The sequence below is a fragment of the Gadus morhua genome, unplaced genomic scaffold (assembly GCF_902167405.1).
Source record: "Gadus morhua unplaced genomic scaffold, gadMor3.0, whole genome shotgun sequence".
In the NCBI taxonomy this organism is placed as follows: Eukaryota; Metazoa; Chordata; class Actinopteri; order Gadiformes; family Gadidae; genus Gadus; species Gadus morhua.
Window position 1 is genome coordinate 760 of NW_021964019.1, and position 19,716 is coordinate 20,475.

Genomic DNA, 19,716 nt, shown 5'->3' on the forward strand with positions numbered 1-19,716 from the left:
GAGGGAGATATTGAGAGGTAGGGCCCCTCCCCGTTGTGATGGCGCCGGGGACCAAAGCTGTAACCACGGTAACCACCCAACTACCAAGAATAATGACTTGTGCGTCGTGTTGAATATATGTCACGCCGCCGCTGCCGTCTTGTTATCCGGTAGAGCTTTGTTGAATACATATCACATTACCGTTGTAGTTGACTATTATCGTATTGTTATTGTGTGCTGCGCTGAAATATGGGCATTAAAGCCTGTAACCATCAATTTTGGATACTTTTCCCGCTCTCTCAATAGCCCTGACAAAATAAATGTGAATAAAATAACCGACAAAGAATAATATACGTCTTTGCCTTTGTGATGCTAGCTTAATACATTAGCCGCAATGGGGGTGGGAGGGGGGGTTAATTTCGGTTCACTTCTTGCACTTTACTGTCAGTTTTGTCAGTCGGATGAATTTGTCGATCCATTCATGTCTAATGCATCGTACACGGCGTGTTCTAGAAGGACTGGACAACAGCAGGACAAAGGCCTAGTCACACTCACTCTAATCAATCTGCAGACATGACAGCCTCTGAATATATTCTGCACATCCAAGACGTCAGCACACACACACGAGCCTTTGTGAAAACCCAATGTAACAGATTTTATTCAATTTCCTTGCAAGAAGGATCTCCATTTTACTTGGCGTGTAAAGAAAAAACCCAAAGGGGTTTGATTAGTTGAAAACAAGATGTTCCACGCTCTACTTTATACCCTAGATTTACGGAACACTGTGTTAAGGTGTCTTCTTATTCTGTTCCTCCACATATTGGCTCCTGCCTGCTTCAGTGAAGGGCAGCGTAATAAAGGCTAAATGTTTGTGTCGTGTATGAGGGTTCCAGCATGGCGAGAAAATACATTAACAGTCTGCGTAAGAGTTTGTCATTTGTGAACTTTTTCTGCTGGATTTGAATTAATGTCTGAAGTAACCTTTCAACAAAATACTGTGGATCTGCGTCTCTCTTAATCTCTGTTCTGTTTATTCCCTGCCTGTTCGTAAACAAGTTGTGCATCTCCTGTACCACACACACACACACACACACACACACACACACACACACACACACACACACACACACACACACACACACACACACACACACACACACACACACAATAACCACCTATGTGCTCGTTACCCATACATTTATCTATTTCTATTCAACTAACTCTAGCCATCCACCTGTCTCACACACAGTACCCTGAACGACACGCAGAGCCACAGACGGGCAGACGCTTGTTAGCGCACCTTTTTCCTTTGGGTTGGAGTCCTCGCCTTCGGCAACGCCGTCGTCATCATCTTCGTCTTCCTCCGCGGCCTCTTCGTCTTGCTTTTCATCATCACCCATCTCATCTGCAGGTGGCAGGGAGAGAGAGAGAGAGAGAGAGAGAGAGGGAGAGAGAGAGAGAGAGAGAGAGAGAGAGAGAGAGACGGAGAGGACAGAGACGGACAGAGAGAAAGAGAGAGGGATAGAGAATGAAAGAGAAAAAGAGACAGAGAGAGATTGCCAGAGAGAGGGAGAGAGGCTTTGAAGGAGGAGCTCAAGGGCATGAAAACAGGCTGTGGACACCCAGCGCGCCGTGAGTCGCGGGGGAATCAAGGCCGGACTTCGTTAGCGACAACAGTGGCGATCCAGAGCTGCCTGGACTAAAAAGGTGCCCTGCTCTTTGATGTGCTCCGGGGCACGCAGGCAGACGCCACGAGCCAGTGGGACAGCATACGAGGACAGGACAGGGGGGACGATAGGCTTTTGTTTGTGCTGTGATGCGACTGTGTTCGCTTGGAGGACACACCGAGTATTGGGGTTTATATTTGGCTAAACACACGCGCACGCTTGCCTTGCATGTACGCACAAACACACGCATGCAGAGGCACACACACACACACACACACACACACACACACACACACACACACACACACACACACACACACACACACACACACACACAGACGGAGAGACAGACGGAAAGACGAAGAGACACACGTACACACTACAGAGAAACACGTACACAAATACCTCACACACTGTCTGTCTCTCTGTCTACATCAGATCGAGGAAGCAGGTGCAGTTCTAAAATGTGCCGCTCCGCTGCCAGAAAAACAACATAGTGTTTATCTGGGAATGTGATTACATATCCCAGGGCTGCATCGGGTATTTACCCCAAAATGTATGTTGTGGGAGGATGAAGGCTGTATCTGTCAAATCTCTGTCAATGGGAAGGGAGTTGAATAAACCACAAACCGGAGGGAGGTGCTGCTGACTGCCAGTATGCAAATGTGGAATTTTAATTATATCTATGCAGAGCGGCAAAAATTCTCTGCAAAAGAAATCGCTCCACGTCTAAGCTAATGATTGCTCCTTTTTGCAGAACCAACACACAGACAGACAGACAGACAGACACCCACCCACCCACCCTCACATACACGTGCACAGCGCCGAACACACAAACACACGTGCACAAAAAGCCTTGTTCAGTTAACACACTTTTCACTGAGAGTCTGGAGGCTGTCGGCACTGAACCACGCGGTCGTGTTCGTGAATGCAACCGCAGCGGTGTGACACACAACATCCCTGAGCCTTCCACCTGTGGATACGACGCCGCTCACGATGTGCACCCTGTGGGAGAGCCTGTCCTGCCTCCGCAGATCAAAACCTACCTATCAGCAGACTACAACTTTGGGAAGAAGACACTGAACGCATGGGGTCACACACATACAAACGCACACACATACACACACGTACACACACGTACACACACACACACACACACACACACACACACACACACACACACACACACACACACACACACACACACACACACACACACACACAGATAGGCTTCAGCGTTTAATGGCCATCTGCAGAGAAGGGTATAGGCTCAGCAGTGTACAATGCCCTACTCTAATGGAGATAAGACATCAGTGTTGGGAATTGAAGGCCTCTTATTGTGAGATGGATGGAGGAGGAGGCAATCTGTCCAACGGTGATGACAAGCCCCCCCCCCCCTCTTCCTTACCTCGGCTGCCCCCCCCCCCCCCTCCCCAGCCCTGGCTGAATGTCAACAGCAACATACCTTGGTTCTGACTCTCCATGTGCACGTCGTTGTCGGGAACAGCATCTGAAATGGCAGGGAAGAAGAGAATAAGAATGACTCAATAACAACATTGAGAAACACAAAGTGTTCATGTCGTGTGGTTACGGTGGTTGTGGGAGCGGTAGCAGACCGGCCTTGAGAAAGCAGGGAGAGGATATCACCTCAAACAGCCTGCTCTCGTTCGCCAGTCTCTTTGTGGCGGCTGCCTCTCCCTACCGACTGTTCCCGAGCAATGAAACCCGCAAAAGACACGCATAAATTAAGTCGTAAGACAAAAAAAGGGAAAATGATTGAAGAATAGAGGGAAAAAAAGAATGTCACTTCCAAAGCCATACATAATTGAGGGATTTCTTTGTTCCGCGCTCGTGTGATAGGGGACTTTTTTTTTTTGTTCTTTTTCCTTCTTCTTTTAGCTCTTAAGCAGAGGAATAAAGAATAGAGTGCCTGAACTGGAGCAGTTCAGGGATTTCATGACAAATAACTACAGGAGGAAGAGACATGAGGGCTCGGAACATGTGTTTGTGCCTCATAGCGTTATGCTAAGACTGTTAGCCTAGTTTGTTCTTAAAATGTTTCTCCCCGCACGGACAAAACAAAAAACATATGGTTAACTGGTTCCAAAAAAGTAGTTCATTCGTTTTGAATGTTGTTTATATCAGAGCCTTCAAAATGAAAACCAAATTCCCTGCAAAACATAAATCGAACTGTGAACATTTCGGAAGATTTGCCTTAGAGTAAAGATCTAGTTGAAGTGTGTGCTTGTGTTGTTGGACTTTTCTTACAAAAATGGCTGAACTGCCCCCGGTACAACTTTTGCCTGCTTGCGTTCTTCTACAATTTTCTCATCTACTATCTCTCAGTTCACAAATACACACACACACACACACACACACACACACACACACACACACACACACACACACACACACACACACACACACACACACACACACACCGACACAAACACCGACACAAACACAGACACGCGCATCTATCTACCACTGACATTTGGGACAAATTGAGTAAATGAAAGCCATGACACCAATAAGCGAACATGCGCCACAATGGCTATTGTGCAGCTTCTATAATTGCTTTTTTAACAAGCTGCGGAGGGGAAAGCGTTTTTTTTCATATCTATGCAATTTTGCCCTCCACTCGGAACAATAAAAATGCCAGCCTCTATTAAACGGGGGGGAGAGGACCAGTTGCAGCGGCCTGCCGTGTTTGTCTCAAGTGCCTGTGTCCATCAAACAGACTGCTGGTGAGGAGCGCGGTACAGCAATCCTTTTTGTTAATCGTGATTGGCAGTGTGGGACGGTCGCCGTGCCGCCTCGCACGCTGAAAAGAATCCCTAATCGCCATCTTTTAAGATCAGCGCGTGATTGGCCCACGAGGTTGTTCACCCGGAGATGAAGAATAAGGGAGAAAAAAAAAGCTGGTTACACTTTCACGTCTTAAAATGTGCGCGAAAGATTGTTGTATCGCTCTGAAGTAGCCCCAAACAATATGAATCAGATAAGACAAAACGGTGCAAAGGCAATTTCCTCCACGTAATTTCATCAGACCTTTTTTTTTTTTTTTTCCTACTGAATAGAAGCGTTTTCAATTTGTAATGAAGGTTGTGGTAAAGGGACGGGCCAGATGGGACTGGCAAAACACAAACATGTCTCTCTCTCTCTCTCTTTCTCTCTCTCTCTCTCTCTCTCTCTCTCTCTCTCTCTCTCTCTCTCTCTCTCTCTCTCTCTCTCTCTCTCTCTCTCTCTCTCTCTCTCTCTCACGCATTCACACAAACAACTTCCCACACATCTCCCCACATGCAAAAACATGGTTGTAGTTGCATTACGCACACACATTCATAAGTAGTTGCAGACACACACACACACACACACACACACACACACACACACACACACACACACACACACACACACACACACACACACACACACAGATGAGTGCAGATGTGATTTATCGAAGGTCTTAAATTACGCTCAATCAAAGCCATCACTCTACCGCTAAATGAAAACCCCAGGTCCCTGCAGCCATGGAGACCAACCAGCAGGTGGCAGCATAGTCACAGCGTTATTACCGCTCGCCTCGCTTTGAGAGACTATAGGCTACTGGTACTTGACGACTGACTACTTGAATACTTGACGATGCTGAAAGGCGGAGAACTAGCGTGCACAGCGAATGGGTTTCTATTGGATTCAACATCACCTATGGATCCTCATTTCAGATTCTTGTTTATAGCAGTGAAAAACAACAACATCATCAACAACAACGGTGTGGGTCAGCCCTCATGGAATAATGTTGAACAAAATGTAGATCACACATGCGTGTGTTCAGTACTCCCCCCCCCCTCCTCCTCTCCTCACAAACAAACGCAAGCAGACGAATCAATGTTTCATGTGAAACCACATTGGTTACAATTCCTTGGTTACTTTACAGATACATGAACAATTCCGAGGCTGAAATACATATTGAACCAGTGATGTACCATGGAAACAGCACCTTCAGGGCATTGGAGGAGACCAAAAAGGCAAAGTGGATGTTTGCAAGCTTCAAAAGAATCAGGGATGACAGCCAGCCATGCAGAGAGAGTAACCACACAGATTTTAACGTGGGCAACTGGTTTCACGCACACGCACGCACGCACGCACACACACACACACACACACACACACACACACACACACACACACACACACACACACACACACACACACACACACACACACACACACACACACACACACACACACGCACCCATACAATTGCAGAGGCACACACATAAAAACACACGCATACACACACACAGACACAGACACACACACACACACAATATAACACACAACCTAGTTATACTTGTTCTCCACCACAGCCTCCCTTTCTTCCCATTAAAGCCAACTGGAGCGAGGAACTAAGAAAAAAAAAAACAGCTATGCTGAAAATTTCATGAGACCAGTGGCCGAGGAGAAGATGACCAACAGCCACCATTCAAATGCATCTCTGCACCGTGGCGTCTCTTATCGCGTCTGTGCAAGGATGCGGCGCCCGTGTGTGTGCGTGTGTGTACTTATGTGTGTGGCTGTTTGTGTCTGTGCGTGTGTTCGAGTGCATGCGTGTGTGTGTAGGAATGTGTGTCTGTGTGTGTTTGTATGTTTGTGCCTGTGTATGTGTGTGTGTGTGTGTGTGCGTCTGTGTGCGAGTGCACGTGCATGCATGCGTGTCTGCGCGTTTGTGCGTGCATGTTTGCGTCTGTGTGTGTGGCTGTTTGTGTCCGTGTGTGTGTGCGCGAGTGCATGCGTGTGTGTGTATATATGCGTCTGTGTCTGTGTTGTATGTTTATGTCTGTGTGTGTGTCCGTGCGTGTGCATGCACTCATGGACACACGTGTATGTGTGTGTGTGATCCTACGAGCGCTGCACTGGAGCGTTGCTTGTGATACACGGCGGGCTGTTAAGAGACGGCGTCCCAGGGAGAGCCGGCTTTGATCCTCCACACTCGGCCAGGAGCTGTGGGGGGGGCGCGTCTCCAGCTATTGTGGGCCAGCCGGGGCCTCCAGGCACGCACAGCGGCGGTCCGCGGAGAGCCATGCCCATGTACAAAGCCGACCCCCCCCCCCCCCCCCCTCCACGGTCTGGCTGTACTACACCCGTGTTCCCATCCATCTGTCTGTCCGTTAATATGTTTACACCTTGATCATGAAAGGGGGCTTTACCTCGCTCTTTGGCTGTGGTTGGGGTCGTAACCTGTGGGCCTGGGAAGCCCTGCGAGGCTCTCTCTGTGATTAAGGGATACTTAACCTCAGCCTTCGTCCAACCGTCCGTCCATTAATTCATTCATCCATCTGAACATTCACCCAGCAATCCGCCTCTGCATCCATCCATTCATTTCCCTGCACACCAATCTTTGTCCATCATTCAAGCCGTCCATCCGTTTCTCCATCCAGCCATTCCTCCACCCACGCACCCCCCACACACACCCACCACCGCCCCCCCCCCCCCCCCCCCCCCCCCAAAGGTCTCTGAAAGGCCAGGCAAACAGTCACAGCCAGCCATTGATTCGCGGCCGAGGGTCCGGGCTCCGGCCGCGGTCCTGACATTCACTAATCTCTCAAATACGGATTTCGTGTCGAACGAAACGGAGACGGCGTGGCGCGCTGCCAGCCCGATGTCTCGGGGGGCCCACATCGTAGGGGCACCTACGCGTCATCGCGCGTCTCTCGCATCGCTCTGCGCGATGAGAAAGATAACTGGATGTGATGGAGACAAACAATGACATATGGCATAATAACGGCCAGGCAGAAAATATTGGATTTCCTTCTCACGTGTGTACCTTTATGCCTGTGATTGGGTTACATCTGGATAACGTATCGTGCCATCAACTTGCAGCACACGTACACACACACACATGCGCGCGTGCACACACACACACACACACACACATGCACACAAACCTCAGAGCTAAGACACACTGTGACTTGCTTCGACACAGACACACAGCAGGAAGGACACAATGCCTGGGTGTAAAGGTTCAAGGGAGCGCATGCATTACGCTATGTATGTAGCATGTTGACCTATGTGTTTATCCGCAATGCTGGCGACCACTTCAATGCACTCTCCGGCTTGGTAAGAAGGTTTGAAAGCATTTTCTAGTGCACGACCTGTGACTTCAAGAAACACTCAGCCACCGTTATTGATCAATGCACACATACCCTACCCACACACACAGCATAGGCGCTTGCTTATATAGGGGGGTATCGGGCCCTACAGAAGAATGTTGTCCATATTGAAGGCCGCAGAATGAGCTGGTTGAGAGGGTATGGACAGACCGGTGAAACACACTGGCCATCATTGATGCTAAACCATCTAAAGAGTGGAGTACACTCCACATTGTTTTGAGAGGGCTTGTCCGCTAGCTGGGAAAGTCTGTTGCACACAGACTAGCCGTCTGACGTGTTTTATGCCTATGGGGCATTTTCCTCTCTTCTATTTCAATAGGCGAGAGCTCTTCAGGATTCATTCTTCTGCTTGTTGTGAGCGGTGGGACTGTGTTGTCCCGGAGTGCCTCGTTGTTAAAGTTATCTTCCCGTGCGAGAGGTTGTCTGAAGGACTGTGCGTTCCCATGCTGGAAGGCTGTGCCAAGTCCTTTTGTGAATGGATTAGCTACTATTAAGCTGCTGGGCCTGATAAATTAGGATTTATAAAGATTATTACAAAATACTTGTGGCCCCCGTTAATGCCGTTGATTGAATTTGTGAATCATATTGAATTAGCGCCGTGGATTATGCGGAGAGCTACGTGAGCAGGCAACAGGGGGAGAAAAAGGTGAGGTGATTGTGTTTTGTTGAACAGGCACAGAAGGCATGGGTGCCCTTCAGATGACTGCACTATCAGACCCCGCCACACGCCCTTTCTCTCCATCAGGTGAGCGTCCGTTTCCCTTAAGACAACAACCGCGACTGCTATCTTCGACCCCCTTCCCCCCTCTCCACCGAACTAAAAGCTTGAAGACAAATGAATGTGTGTGTGTGATTTTAATTGCCTGCTTACGCCCTCCAGTGTGAGAATGTAATTATCACCGGGCCATCGTATCGGCGAAGCCTATAATTGTTTCAACATTACACAACCAAGGGGGGCAGGAGCTGCACGTAGCCAGATAAAGGATTCTTAAACAAGTTTAGTGGTAAAGAGAAAAACCTTCTCTTTAAAGGGAGACCCGGCTTTATTTTGTATTCATTTCCCCAAAGAGGAACCTGGCTTGGCAGAGCGATGGAGATTACTGACCAGGAACACAGTCCATTACTCCAGAAGCGCATTACAAACGTGCTGTAAACACGATCCGTCGTAGGTTGTTAAACCCAGCGGCTATGCTAGGCGCACGGTGGAGTGAAACCCTAGCTGGTAGCCGCGGTTGATTATATTCTGTTATAAATGTAAAGGGCGTTCGGGCGTTCAGGCGTTCAGCCTGAAAGCTCGCTCACCCCGAAGTGAAGGGGGGGGCGGCCGTACCTGTGCTTCGGTCCTCACTTGGCTCCCTGTTCTTGGATTTCTTTGACGGCGGTGTGTTACCTAGGAGCCAAACAACAAGCAAAATGGTGGGTTAGTATTGGGGTCGGGGTGACACATTGGTAAACATGCAGCCTGACATCTCCAGACCATTTGGTGAAATGCGTATTCGTCTGGAAAGGCTCATTTTCGATTTCCAAGGGAGTATTATCAACGGGCAGCGACCAGAATGAAACTGGCTGCAGTTGGACAGACCCACAGCAAATCACAGCAACGAAATGTGACACGCCAGCGACAGCCGTCTTTGTTGTTTATGAAAATGGCTAAACGCCGCTCTTATAGGGGGCTCCACTGCCATTGTGTCTAACCCCCTATCCAATAAACGGTTGGGATTGGCCCGACCCTGGGCCAGGACTGCTGGAAATCTGCTCTTGCATACGCCAGAGCGAATAAACCATGAGCTCGCAGATTCGCCCGCTTCCCAAGCTGGTGAACATGAGGCATGAAAAAAGAAGGGCAGCCAAAGAGTGCAGAGAAGGACGCACGCTTCACATGTGATAACCCCTCGGATGAAAACTTGCAATTATTTTACTCTTTCGCGTTAGCGGCCCTCTCGACAGGGGAAAGCGTTATTTTGTTTTATATCCCATCTCCGTATGGCCAGGAACAACTCCTGCTTGAGCAGTACAGCGAGGAGGAGCAGGTGGAGGAGAGGGGTGTGTGTGTGTGTGTGTGTGTGTGTGTGTGGACGGAGGGGTGAGGGCTGGTGGAGGGGAATGGTGGATGTACCTCCGGAGCACATTCTGGGACAAGGGCAGTGTACCAGAGGAGAGCTGTGGTCGGTGGAACCTTTTGAACGGGCTCCAGGCAGCAGTGAATCAAACCCTGTCGGACAAAACCACGATGCTGAGCCAGCAGCAGCAGCAGCAGCGGCCGCGGCGCAGTCCCACCAAAACGAGGCCAGACTGCCAACTGGACGAGACCGCGACTGGAGGTAGATGATATGAGACGTGAAGGCTACAAGAAGAAGCCCACAGGGGGGTCCACCTTTGCATGGAAGAAGTGCTGTAGCACTGATATTATCACCTGTGTGTTAGTAACACCGCGCAGTGTATGTTGAAAGGGAGCACGAGGACGGGCCCAGACGGAATGGAAACGGAGATGGAAAATGGCTGTACGAGTGGTAGTCTATTTGTTTTCGCGCTGGAATTCTCATTGGGAGCACAGAGGCATATAATTGGTAAATGGGCGGAATGTGAAGAAACACACAGTCTTTCATGGCGCCGCCTCATCTGGCCGTCGCCGGCGATAACCGCTAATGTTTTTTCTGCTTAGCTGGTATCACATGCACCACAGCGTGTTCACACCAATTAGACCGGGGTGGGAGAACGGCAATATGGCGCACAACAAATGGGGACTACGGCTGTACGGGAGTGAACAATGTATTAAACATGCTACACAAACGAACGCCATTATCTCTCCTCGACTCGTGGCGTCTGCAAAGAACTAAACCGTCAACGAATTCATCGTTCCCGCTCTTCAAACAGCACCGAGAGACCGCCGGGCGCCACTCCCCTCGTCGATTGTGTCATTGCTTGTTTTCGGGGGACATGAATGCGCGTGCACGGTGTCAATAGTCTCCGCCGATAAGCAGTGTCTGGGCGCTGCAGTGCCTCGCGTCGAGATGTGAAGGCGATAACAGCATTAAGCGCTGAAGGTGCAGGTTGCCATGACGTGCGCGGCGGCGTCCGGGGATGCTCCGGCGGTCGCTGTCTCTTTGTGCCGCCCTCCTAGGGCGGGCCGGAAGCCATTGTGTGGTCGGTAAGCCGGATAAAGGCACCGGTGTGGGGGAATTAGCTGTGGATGTAAGCCGTTGTAATGTGATGCACCTGACACAAAGTCAGTTCAACCGTAATTTGTCAGGCCTGACCGTGACGCCGGATGTAGCAGGCGACAACAAAACAACAAAAGCGGAATTAAAAAGGAGTGTTTGATTTGATGTTTTTCACTGGGCCTTCTCAACCCACTCCCTGACTATATTAGTGGAGATGTGAAGGCAATTTATGAGGGGAAAAAAGGAAACCCTGTGAAAAATGGAAAATGCTGTCACTCACCAGCCTTTGACTGTCCCTCCGTGACCTCCATGTCGTTCTCTGCCAGAGAGAGAGAGAGAGAGAGAGAGAGAGAGAGAGAGAGAGAGAGAGAGAGAGAGAGAGAGGGAGAGAGAGAGAGAGAACCGTCAATTTCTAAATCTCATAACACGGCAAACAACCAGCTCTTGAGTCTATATTTGACTCTAGTCAGATTCACACGTCGCCTTCCCTCAAAGACAGAAGGTTTCAACGGTCCCACAGCCAACCTGCTGTTAAAATAAACCATCCGTCAGCACTTTAGTTCCTTCATATCCCGGCTGCGGGCCTGCAAACGATACAGGGGAATGAGAACAGTGTACCGGTGTGTGCTGAATGTATAAGGGGCTTGAGACGTGAGGGTCCTACAACTCGGGAGCACACAGTGGGGGGTTAGGGAGACGCGTCAGTTACATACATTACAAACACAATATCAAACAACTCAGCATGTACAGTACGTTCCTTCTGTTCTCTCTGTTTGTGTTTGTAGGTAGCTGTGTGTGTGTCGGTATCTGTGTTTATGTTTGTGTGCGTGTGTAGGTGTGTTTGTGTGTGTGTAGGTGTGTTTGTGGGTGTGAAGGTACCTGTGTGTGTGTGTGTGTGTGTGTGTGTGTGTGTGTGTGTGTGTGTGTGTGTGTGTGTGTGTGTGTGTGTGTGTGTGTGCGTGTGTGTAGGTACCTGTGTGTAGGTGTGTGTGTTGGTGTGTTTGTGTGCGCACGTATGTTCGTGGGGGGGCTTACATGGAAAAAAAACCTTTTGAAATGCAAGCCATACTCCCTGGTGCGCACGCGTGTGTGTGTGTGTGTGTGTTTGTGTCTACGTGTGTGTGTCTACGTGTGTGTGTACGTGCGCACGTCGTACACGTGGCCGGGGGCGGGGGAACAGCAGGGAGCGGCGGCGGCGAAACTTTGACGAAAGGCCGCTGTCATCGCTTGTGGTGTAACCATCAGCGCTGCCTCTGTGGTTGAGGGACCCAGGCTCAGTCTCTATTGTCCCACACTGAAGGAGAGCGCGCGGTGCATTAATCTAACGCAGCGCACGCCGGGAAACAAAGGAAGGGCCAATGATGCGTCGTAAACCCCCGCTGGGAACGACGAGGCGGGGGAGACGTAGCGGATCAACTGCCGGCGCAGAGGGTAACAAAAGTGTGACGCCGTGATATATAGGGGTCCCGGGCACAGCCCTGATCATCGACCAGACATGGGAGATGGACAGGATCGTGTTTGGGGGGGACGGTTGAGCCACTAAACACACACCTTATGGTTAAGAAATGATACGTTGAGCAAAGTGATCTGTCACTCTTTTGGGTACACCCACCTAAAGGTACACAGCAGGTGACTGTGGTTGAGCTCTTAGACCAAAGCTGGCCGGTACTGCCGACAAACTGGAGCTATTAGAAGTAGTCCAGCAATTAAAGATGCACCCCAGTACACGCTGTGCTTTGAAAAGGGCAGGCGGGAGATACTGTAATGTCAGAGGTCCGACCCTTTGCCTGTGTGTTGTTTTTAACCTTCTTTCTGGACTATGTTGATCAAAGCTGGCCTCGTATTGTCGACTCATACCAAGACAGTGGAGCACCTTCCCAGACGGAACAGAGATGTTTCGAAAACAACTTTGACCTTTCGATGGTCGCTCTGTATGATAGTCATGAGCCGTGGAGGCAAAGTATGCAGGGGGGAGATCTTTCTCCCTTTAATCTCTCTCTCTCTCTCTCTCTCTCTCTCTCTCTCTCTCTCTCTCTCTCTCTCTCTCTCTCTCTCTCTCTCTCTCTCTCTCTCTCTCTCTCTCTCTCTCTCTCTCTCTCTCTCTCTCTCAGCGAGTGCCTAGTGCACTCAGTATATTTATGTCTAAGTGCTTCAGAATCACATAACAACATATCATCTGATGAGTGGACGTCCATCTTCGGCTCCAATGTTCTCCTCTTGAATGACAACAGAGCTAACTTAAACCCAGTGTCAGTCCTCCTCTAACCGTCCTCAGTGTTCCAGTGTTCCAGTTGCTATTTTGTATTGATCTATTTCCCAAGATGACTTGCGCTGCCAAATTGAGCACAAATTGATATCATTGGCGTAGCGCGAGTGTGGAATGGACGATCATAGCAGTCATGTAGTGATGAGAGGTGGCCCTTTGAGCACGAGAATACCCCAAACACAAGTGTTTATAGAGAAATCAAATCAAGTTCAGATGCAAATGGGTAATGGATAATGGATAAACGGGACTATTCTTCCACGAGTCCTAGTGAAGACATCTGTGAATAACAGTTTCTAAATATTTGCACTTCTTAAGGAAGGAAGTGCCATTTCCTTTACGCAGGCTCAAACTATTCTACAGTGATGTAAACAGAATCCAGTCGCCTACAACTAATAAACATGTCTACTTTAAATGATAATCTGGAAACGGCACCGCCAAGGGAGACAGCTGTTCCTGCTCCACACTGGAGGAAGATCTTTGCGTAAAAAGCACTGAGGTTCACACAAGCACATGTGATGCTTTATATTCACGTCTACCACTTCTTCTTTCAGTCTCGTGTCTCCAGTCTCAGTCTTTCAAGGCCACACCGAGGCTCATTCTGGCTGCTCCGTCATGTGTTGTGTTGTGTTGTGTTTTGCAGTCTGGCGCACAACAGCCAGCATCTGTTGGCTGTTGTACATTACCAAACAGATAAGGGGGTGGTCTAGCTGCAAGGAAAAACAACATTATCTTTTATTTGTTTCTTTAAGTGCCACATAATGTGCTGCTTTTGTCACAGACAGTACGGGGTTGGTCTGTCTGCGTTGCATGCATTGTGGAGAAGAGTCACATAAGTGGCCCCTGTAATTAAATGTGTGGAAAAGTGAGTGAAACTGTGGAGGGAGGGAGGGAGGGAGGGAGGGAGGGAGGGAGGGAGAAAAAACGAAAAAAGAAACGAGCAAAAACCCTTTTGGCTGCAGCCAATCTGATGGGTGGTGTTAATATTGTCAGCGCTGTGACTGATTGGGGAAAAAAGAGCGAGCTCGCTCAGTCTGCGGGCAGCCACCCAGATCATATTAGCAGAGAAGTGTACGGAGAATCAATTTCCAACATGCTTCTGCTCTCCGCCACCACAGCTGGCCCCCTGCTCGAGCGCGGGAGAGAGTAATACCCGGGACGTGCCCAGGCACGCCCGCCGTCAATCATGCGTCTCCGACCCAATCTGAATGGCCTAATAGGATAGTGTGTCATAGGCGGAATCAAACCCGCGGGGTCACCGTGTTCCAATCAGGCTAATTGATATACTAATTGCATCCCTTGTTGAAAATGTTGACAATGTATTTTAATCTATATCTATATACTGTATATATACATATATATAAATAAACATATCCATACATATATATATATCCATACATACATCCATATTTATAGATGTATACTAGTGCTGTCAAGCGATTAAAATATTTAATTGTGATTAATCGCATTAATGTCATAGTGAACTCGCGATTAATCACAATTTATTTTCGATTCGAAATATCCCTTGATTTCGTGCTGCCAGCCTTTTAGTGAGATCAGAGTGTTGAGAAGGAAGGTAAGAGAGACCCCCAGTGAATTCAAACCGGTCCACTTGACATCGGGTAACAAAACTCTTGCTCAGCAAAGATGGGAAATACTATATACTATTATACTATACTATAATACTAACATTTATTATTTGAACCAGTATGAATATCCCTACCTACGTACGTAAGCCTATACACATTACCAGGCTATCGAATAACGCCTACACACACACACACATCATCGTCAATGTCTCGGAGCTGTCAGGCTGATTACTGCGGGATAACAATATTGCGTTTATAAAAGTTCCTTGCAGCGCCGTCCGGCAGCCTGAGTATGGAGGTAGATTTGTGTCTTTATTATGCAATCAAAAATAATAGGTTTGAGAGCAAAACTTTCCACACTGCAATCAAAAAATAGGTTTGAGAGCAAAACTTTCCACACTGCAATCAAAAAATAGATTTGAGAACAAAACTATCGACACTGCAATCAAAAAATGTTTTATTGCAAGATAAATGAATATGTTAAAAAAATTATTAATGGGAATCCAAAAGTTTTGTTTGCAAATCCAAAAGTTTTGTTTGCAAATCCAAAAGTTTTGTTTGCGAATCCAAAAGTTTTGTTTGCGAATCAAAAAGTTTTGTTTGCGAATCCTAAAGTTTTGCTTGCAAATCCAAAAGCTTCGCTTGCTGTTGAGCTGAATCTCGTGGGCGGGACCTACGCCGAAAGATGTAAGACACGTCTCTATTGGCCAGTCTCGATCGGAGTGACAGCTTGGCAACATCAATGGAATCCAACTTTTGGATTCCAATTAATAATTTTTTTATCACATTAATTTATCTTGCAATAACATTTTTTTTGATTGCAGTGTCGATAGTTTTGCTCTCAAATCTATTTTTTGATTGCAGTGTGGAAAGTTTTGCTCTCAAACCTATTTTTTGATTGCAGTGTGGAAAGTTTTGCTCTCAAACCTAGTATTTTTGATTGCATAATAAAGACACAAATCTACCTCCATACCTGAGCTGTGCTGCCGCAACCTCTCGCTCACTCAACAGATGTAACCCTCACGAACTGTCAACGTTGCAACCAAGTCGAGGGAAGTAACTGAGCGGCCCCTCCCAAAGTTGTACGGCCCAGGTGGGCCTTGAACTGCGATTGGTCAGAAAGACGTAACAGCTAATGACAACATTGAACTCTCGTGCAGCTTCGAACAGAGTGACTCACAAACACAAACACAGTTTTAGGGAGTTTTTTACCCACTCCGTATCCTTGCTACCCCAACAAGTTTGTGTGGCGTGCTTGCTGTTTGTTTCCGGTGTAGCTAGATCCGGTATGGTGTTGTCGTTTTTCTAACGTGACTAGTTGTTGCTAGACAGCAGGTGAAAAAACGACAACGTTTGCCAAGCCAAAAGAGCGTTAAACATTTGACATAAGCAGCTTTCACTGGTTCAGTTGGGTTTGGTCAGAAACAGTTAAGGGTTACGTTGAGTTTCCGTTTCAGACTGTCATCTACTCTCAATGCAATCCAGTGTTTTCCTTTTAGGTGTTGCATAACTGTCGATGTTTTCAATGAAGCACTTTAAAAGGAAAAGCGATAGCATCTATCAGTGATGAATGTTAATAAAGCTGTTTGCTAACAGCTTTATTAGAAGCAAAAACCACTCTAAACTATTGTCACCGTTTTTGGGAATACATTAGGAAAAGTAATAGTCCCTGGCCTATGGGCTAAGTTTGATGTGCAATTAGTCTCTTTTGTTGAAAAAGCAAAAGTGTGTGGAACCAAGGCAGGAAGTTGAAATAAAAAATATGTGGATGAATATAAAGTTTCCGTTGCAATCTTCCTAAATGTTGAAATGTGCATCAATTATCTGCAATCCCATTAGTTTTAACATTAACATCTCGTCATCGCAGCCACTTATGCTGCTCCATGTACGAGTCCAACTCCCCCACACAGTGAATGGTGGCTCCCGAATGAGGCTAGTTGTTCCTCTGCCTCAGTAGTACCAGCAGTACCGAGATCCATCACCAGCCAACCGAAACCCTGATTAGGGATTAGCCGGTAAAAGTAAATGGATGGGTGGAATAATTGGATTGTCTTGGCCTCCATTACTGACAATCTTTGAGGCGATCCATTAATAGAAAACCAAATCTAGGTTCCCGTCACAGTCAGAACGACATGGTGGAATGGTAGAAAAAGGGGTCAAATGAAATAAAAGATAGAGGAGCACAACATGTGTATCTCCTAGGCCAGTAAGCATCATTCATAAAATCCTACAGTTGCATCCTCACCTGGAAAACCGACGCCTTCCACTAATAAGCCTTTACCGGGGATCGAAACGAATACAGCACAAAAGACAGGCGTCGACCTCGGGGGTGAAGGGTCACCTCCTAGGGCCTCCACATTGATGAGGACAGGGCACCTGGCCCTGGCATAGTGGGGCGGCGGCAGCCTCGTGAAAAGGTTCCCCACTTCATCACCCCTAAGAGTGCCGCCCGCCACAGGCCTCATTAGCAACTCCTTGCCTGTTGGTAAACAATAGTTCCTCGAACAAGTAGTTCACTCGCCCACCCCTCCTCTCCACGGCAACAACAGCCTTGACTGATTCACTGCACGCCACAGTTCTTTGTGGAGCTACTTCTAGTCTGCCCCCCCCAGCCCCGGCCCACCCGCTAGCCGGTCACGGGGACACACTGTGGGTTTATTCCCTGATTGCACTTGTGACTGGTTGCGGGGTGATAACAAGAAGAACAACGGCCCCGGCATCTCGTCTCCGAGCGGTAATGTGATGAGATGGGTGCTAGTGGGCGAAGGAGGGCGGCCAATATAATTAGGTGTTGCCCCCCCCGGCCCCCCCACCAACCAACCCTGGAACATAATCTTTGAGGGGAGAGTCTGGGCACAGGGGTGGTGGTGATAGGGGTGGTGGTAGGGGTGGTGGTGGGGGTGGGGGTGAGGGAGTGTTGGGCCAAACAAAAAACATTCTTTCTGTTTAGAAGCAGATGGGGACGAAGGCTTTGGGGGGAGAGAGAGAGAGAGAGAGAGAGAGAGAGAGAGAGAGAGAGAGAGAGAGAGAGAGAGACAGAGAGAAAGAGAGAGCTGATAGGAGGCTACAAACAAACACATAAACAGGAGGTCAATTGAAGATAATGCCAGTCTGGGAAAGGGTAGCCTGCCTCCCGCCCCCTCCCCCCTTCCCCGCTCTTAGCCCCCTGGATCTCTGCTCTCGATCCTGGCTGAGGCCCCCATCACAGCCGGGGAGTGCTCCCCCGGCGGCAGAGAACGGAGATGAGGGTGGGACGCTGGGACAGTGTGTGTGGAGATAGAGCCGGGAGTGGAAAGTAATGGGGGTGTATTTTTTTTTTTTTCAATGCCAACCAAAGGGCCGTTGCCAGGCAGGGGAGTACTGCTTCCACGCTCTCTATGATTACTGAGATTGCGGGGGTCCTTTCTTTTTGCAGCAGGATCGTAATTGTGGTCGGTCACATAAAAGGGGGGGTCGATGGAGCCAAGCAGATACAATGATAGAATAAACAAATCATATCAATTCTGAGGAGCCACTTGTTATTGGAGACCGAGTGGTTGATGTTGCTCCTCTATCTTGTTAGAATTTTCCCATCTCGACACTGCTATGTGTGGAATTTGCTGGACTGGCCTTCATCAAAAGGTTTCAAATTATATCTTTTTAACCAGGTCGAGATGGGACCCAGTCGAGGAGAAACATCTGAAATTCCTATACTGTGCGACTTGTATGAGCAGATTAACTGAAGGTAAATAGAAAGATGAGAACCAATAATCTCCCACTGGGGGATCGCAGTGATGAAAGGACAACATCAGAAAGCAATAAACACTAATGTCCTTGGGAATGCATTGCCCAGGCAACACACTCAGAGCCAGAGACCCAAACAGGGTCAGGAGCAGGAGTCGGTGAGATGAAATAATAGAAAGTAACAAATAATGCAAATGTCGGCTCAAAAAAACATGGGGTAATTATGCAAAGATACAGACAAATAATATAAAACCCATATCCTGACCCCGGGGGGGTAATCAAAGTTACTAGAGCAACACAAACACCGAAACCCTGAGACACGGGGAGTTATACGTCAGCGAAGCGCTGTCTTCCCCTAGCCGACCTATTCCATAGGGGGTAGCTCTCACTCTCATTGGACCTGCCAGGAGATCGAGTCACTCCCAGCGTGACGCCTAAGATAAATGTTGAACACCTTATAAAGAACACGGACGAGTGCCTCAAGGAGCACAACAGAGGGTGATCATATCGGCCACTAAATTACGCCGAACAAGGTTACATTTGATTAGATTAGGTCCAATTCTATTACATTCAGAAAACTATTGGACAGAACTTTATTAACACCGGAAGGGGATAATATGTTCTCCTCGAGCATTGATTATATGACTGCACGCTTCAGTGGTATCCCTTTGCCGTGTTTTCGAAGACGTGGGTCCCAGCAGAGGGCTGAGCACGAGTAGCAGACACTCACCTTGGAAGAGCTCAGCCATTTTCTCCTTGTAGATATCGTAGTCGGTATCCAGGAAGACGCAGAATATAACTCTTGTTATCTGCACAGGGGAGACAAAAGAAGCAGAGGGTCTTGGTCACTAAACAGGAAGGAATCACACCTTACACATGGGAAATTACCCCTGACAAACACACTAAATGGAGGGCTCCCAGAGATAGTGGTCTTCGATGGAAGAGCAGATTATTGCCAATTTACTATTCAGAAATCCAATTAGTTACCTTCCTGCCTAAGACCACTCAGACATGGGGTCTTAGTGGATATTAGAAGGCATTACAATGGTAACAACAACAACAACAACAAAGAGAGAGAAAAAGTGACTCCCTCTGGTTTCCATTGTTTTTCTTCTGCTGGATTATCGGTACAGGGCCAATATGAAAGTAGAACGACAGGATGGC

The 19,716-nt window shown here is 48.0% G+C and overlaps 1 protein-coding gene across 1 annotated transcript; it reads right to left on the minus strand.

Annotated features, from left to right (window-relative positions):
- Positions 1–1,279: 1,279 nt before the first annotated feature.
- LOC115538891 (secreted acidic protein 1A) lies at positions 1,280–19,390 on the minus strand (the record flags this gene model as incomplete). Its single annotated transcript, XM_030350116.1, has 5 exons — positions 19,283–19,390; positions 11,258–11,296; positions 9,147–9,206; positions 3,112–3,156; positions 1,280–1,384 (listed from the first exon to the last, which is right to left on the minus strand). Coding segments are annotated over exons 1-5 (268 nt in total), but the record flags the coding sequence as incomplete, so codon positions are not given.
- Between the last annotated feature and the right edge of the window lie 326 nt (positions 19,391–19,716).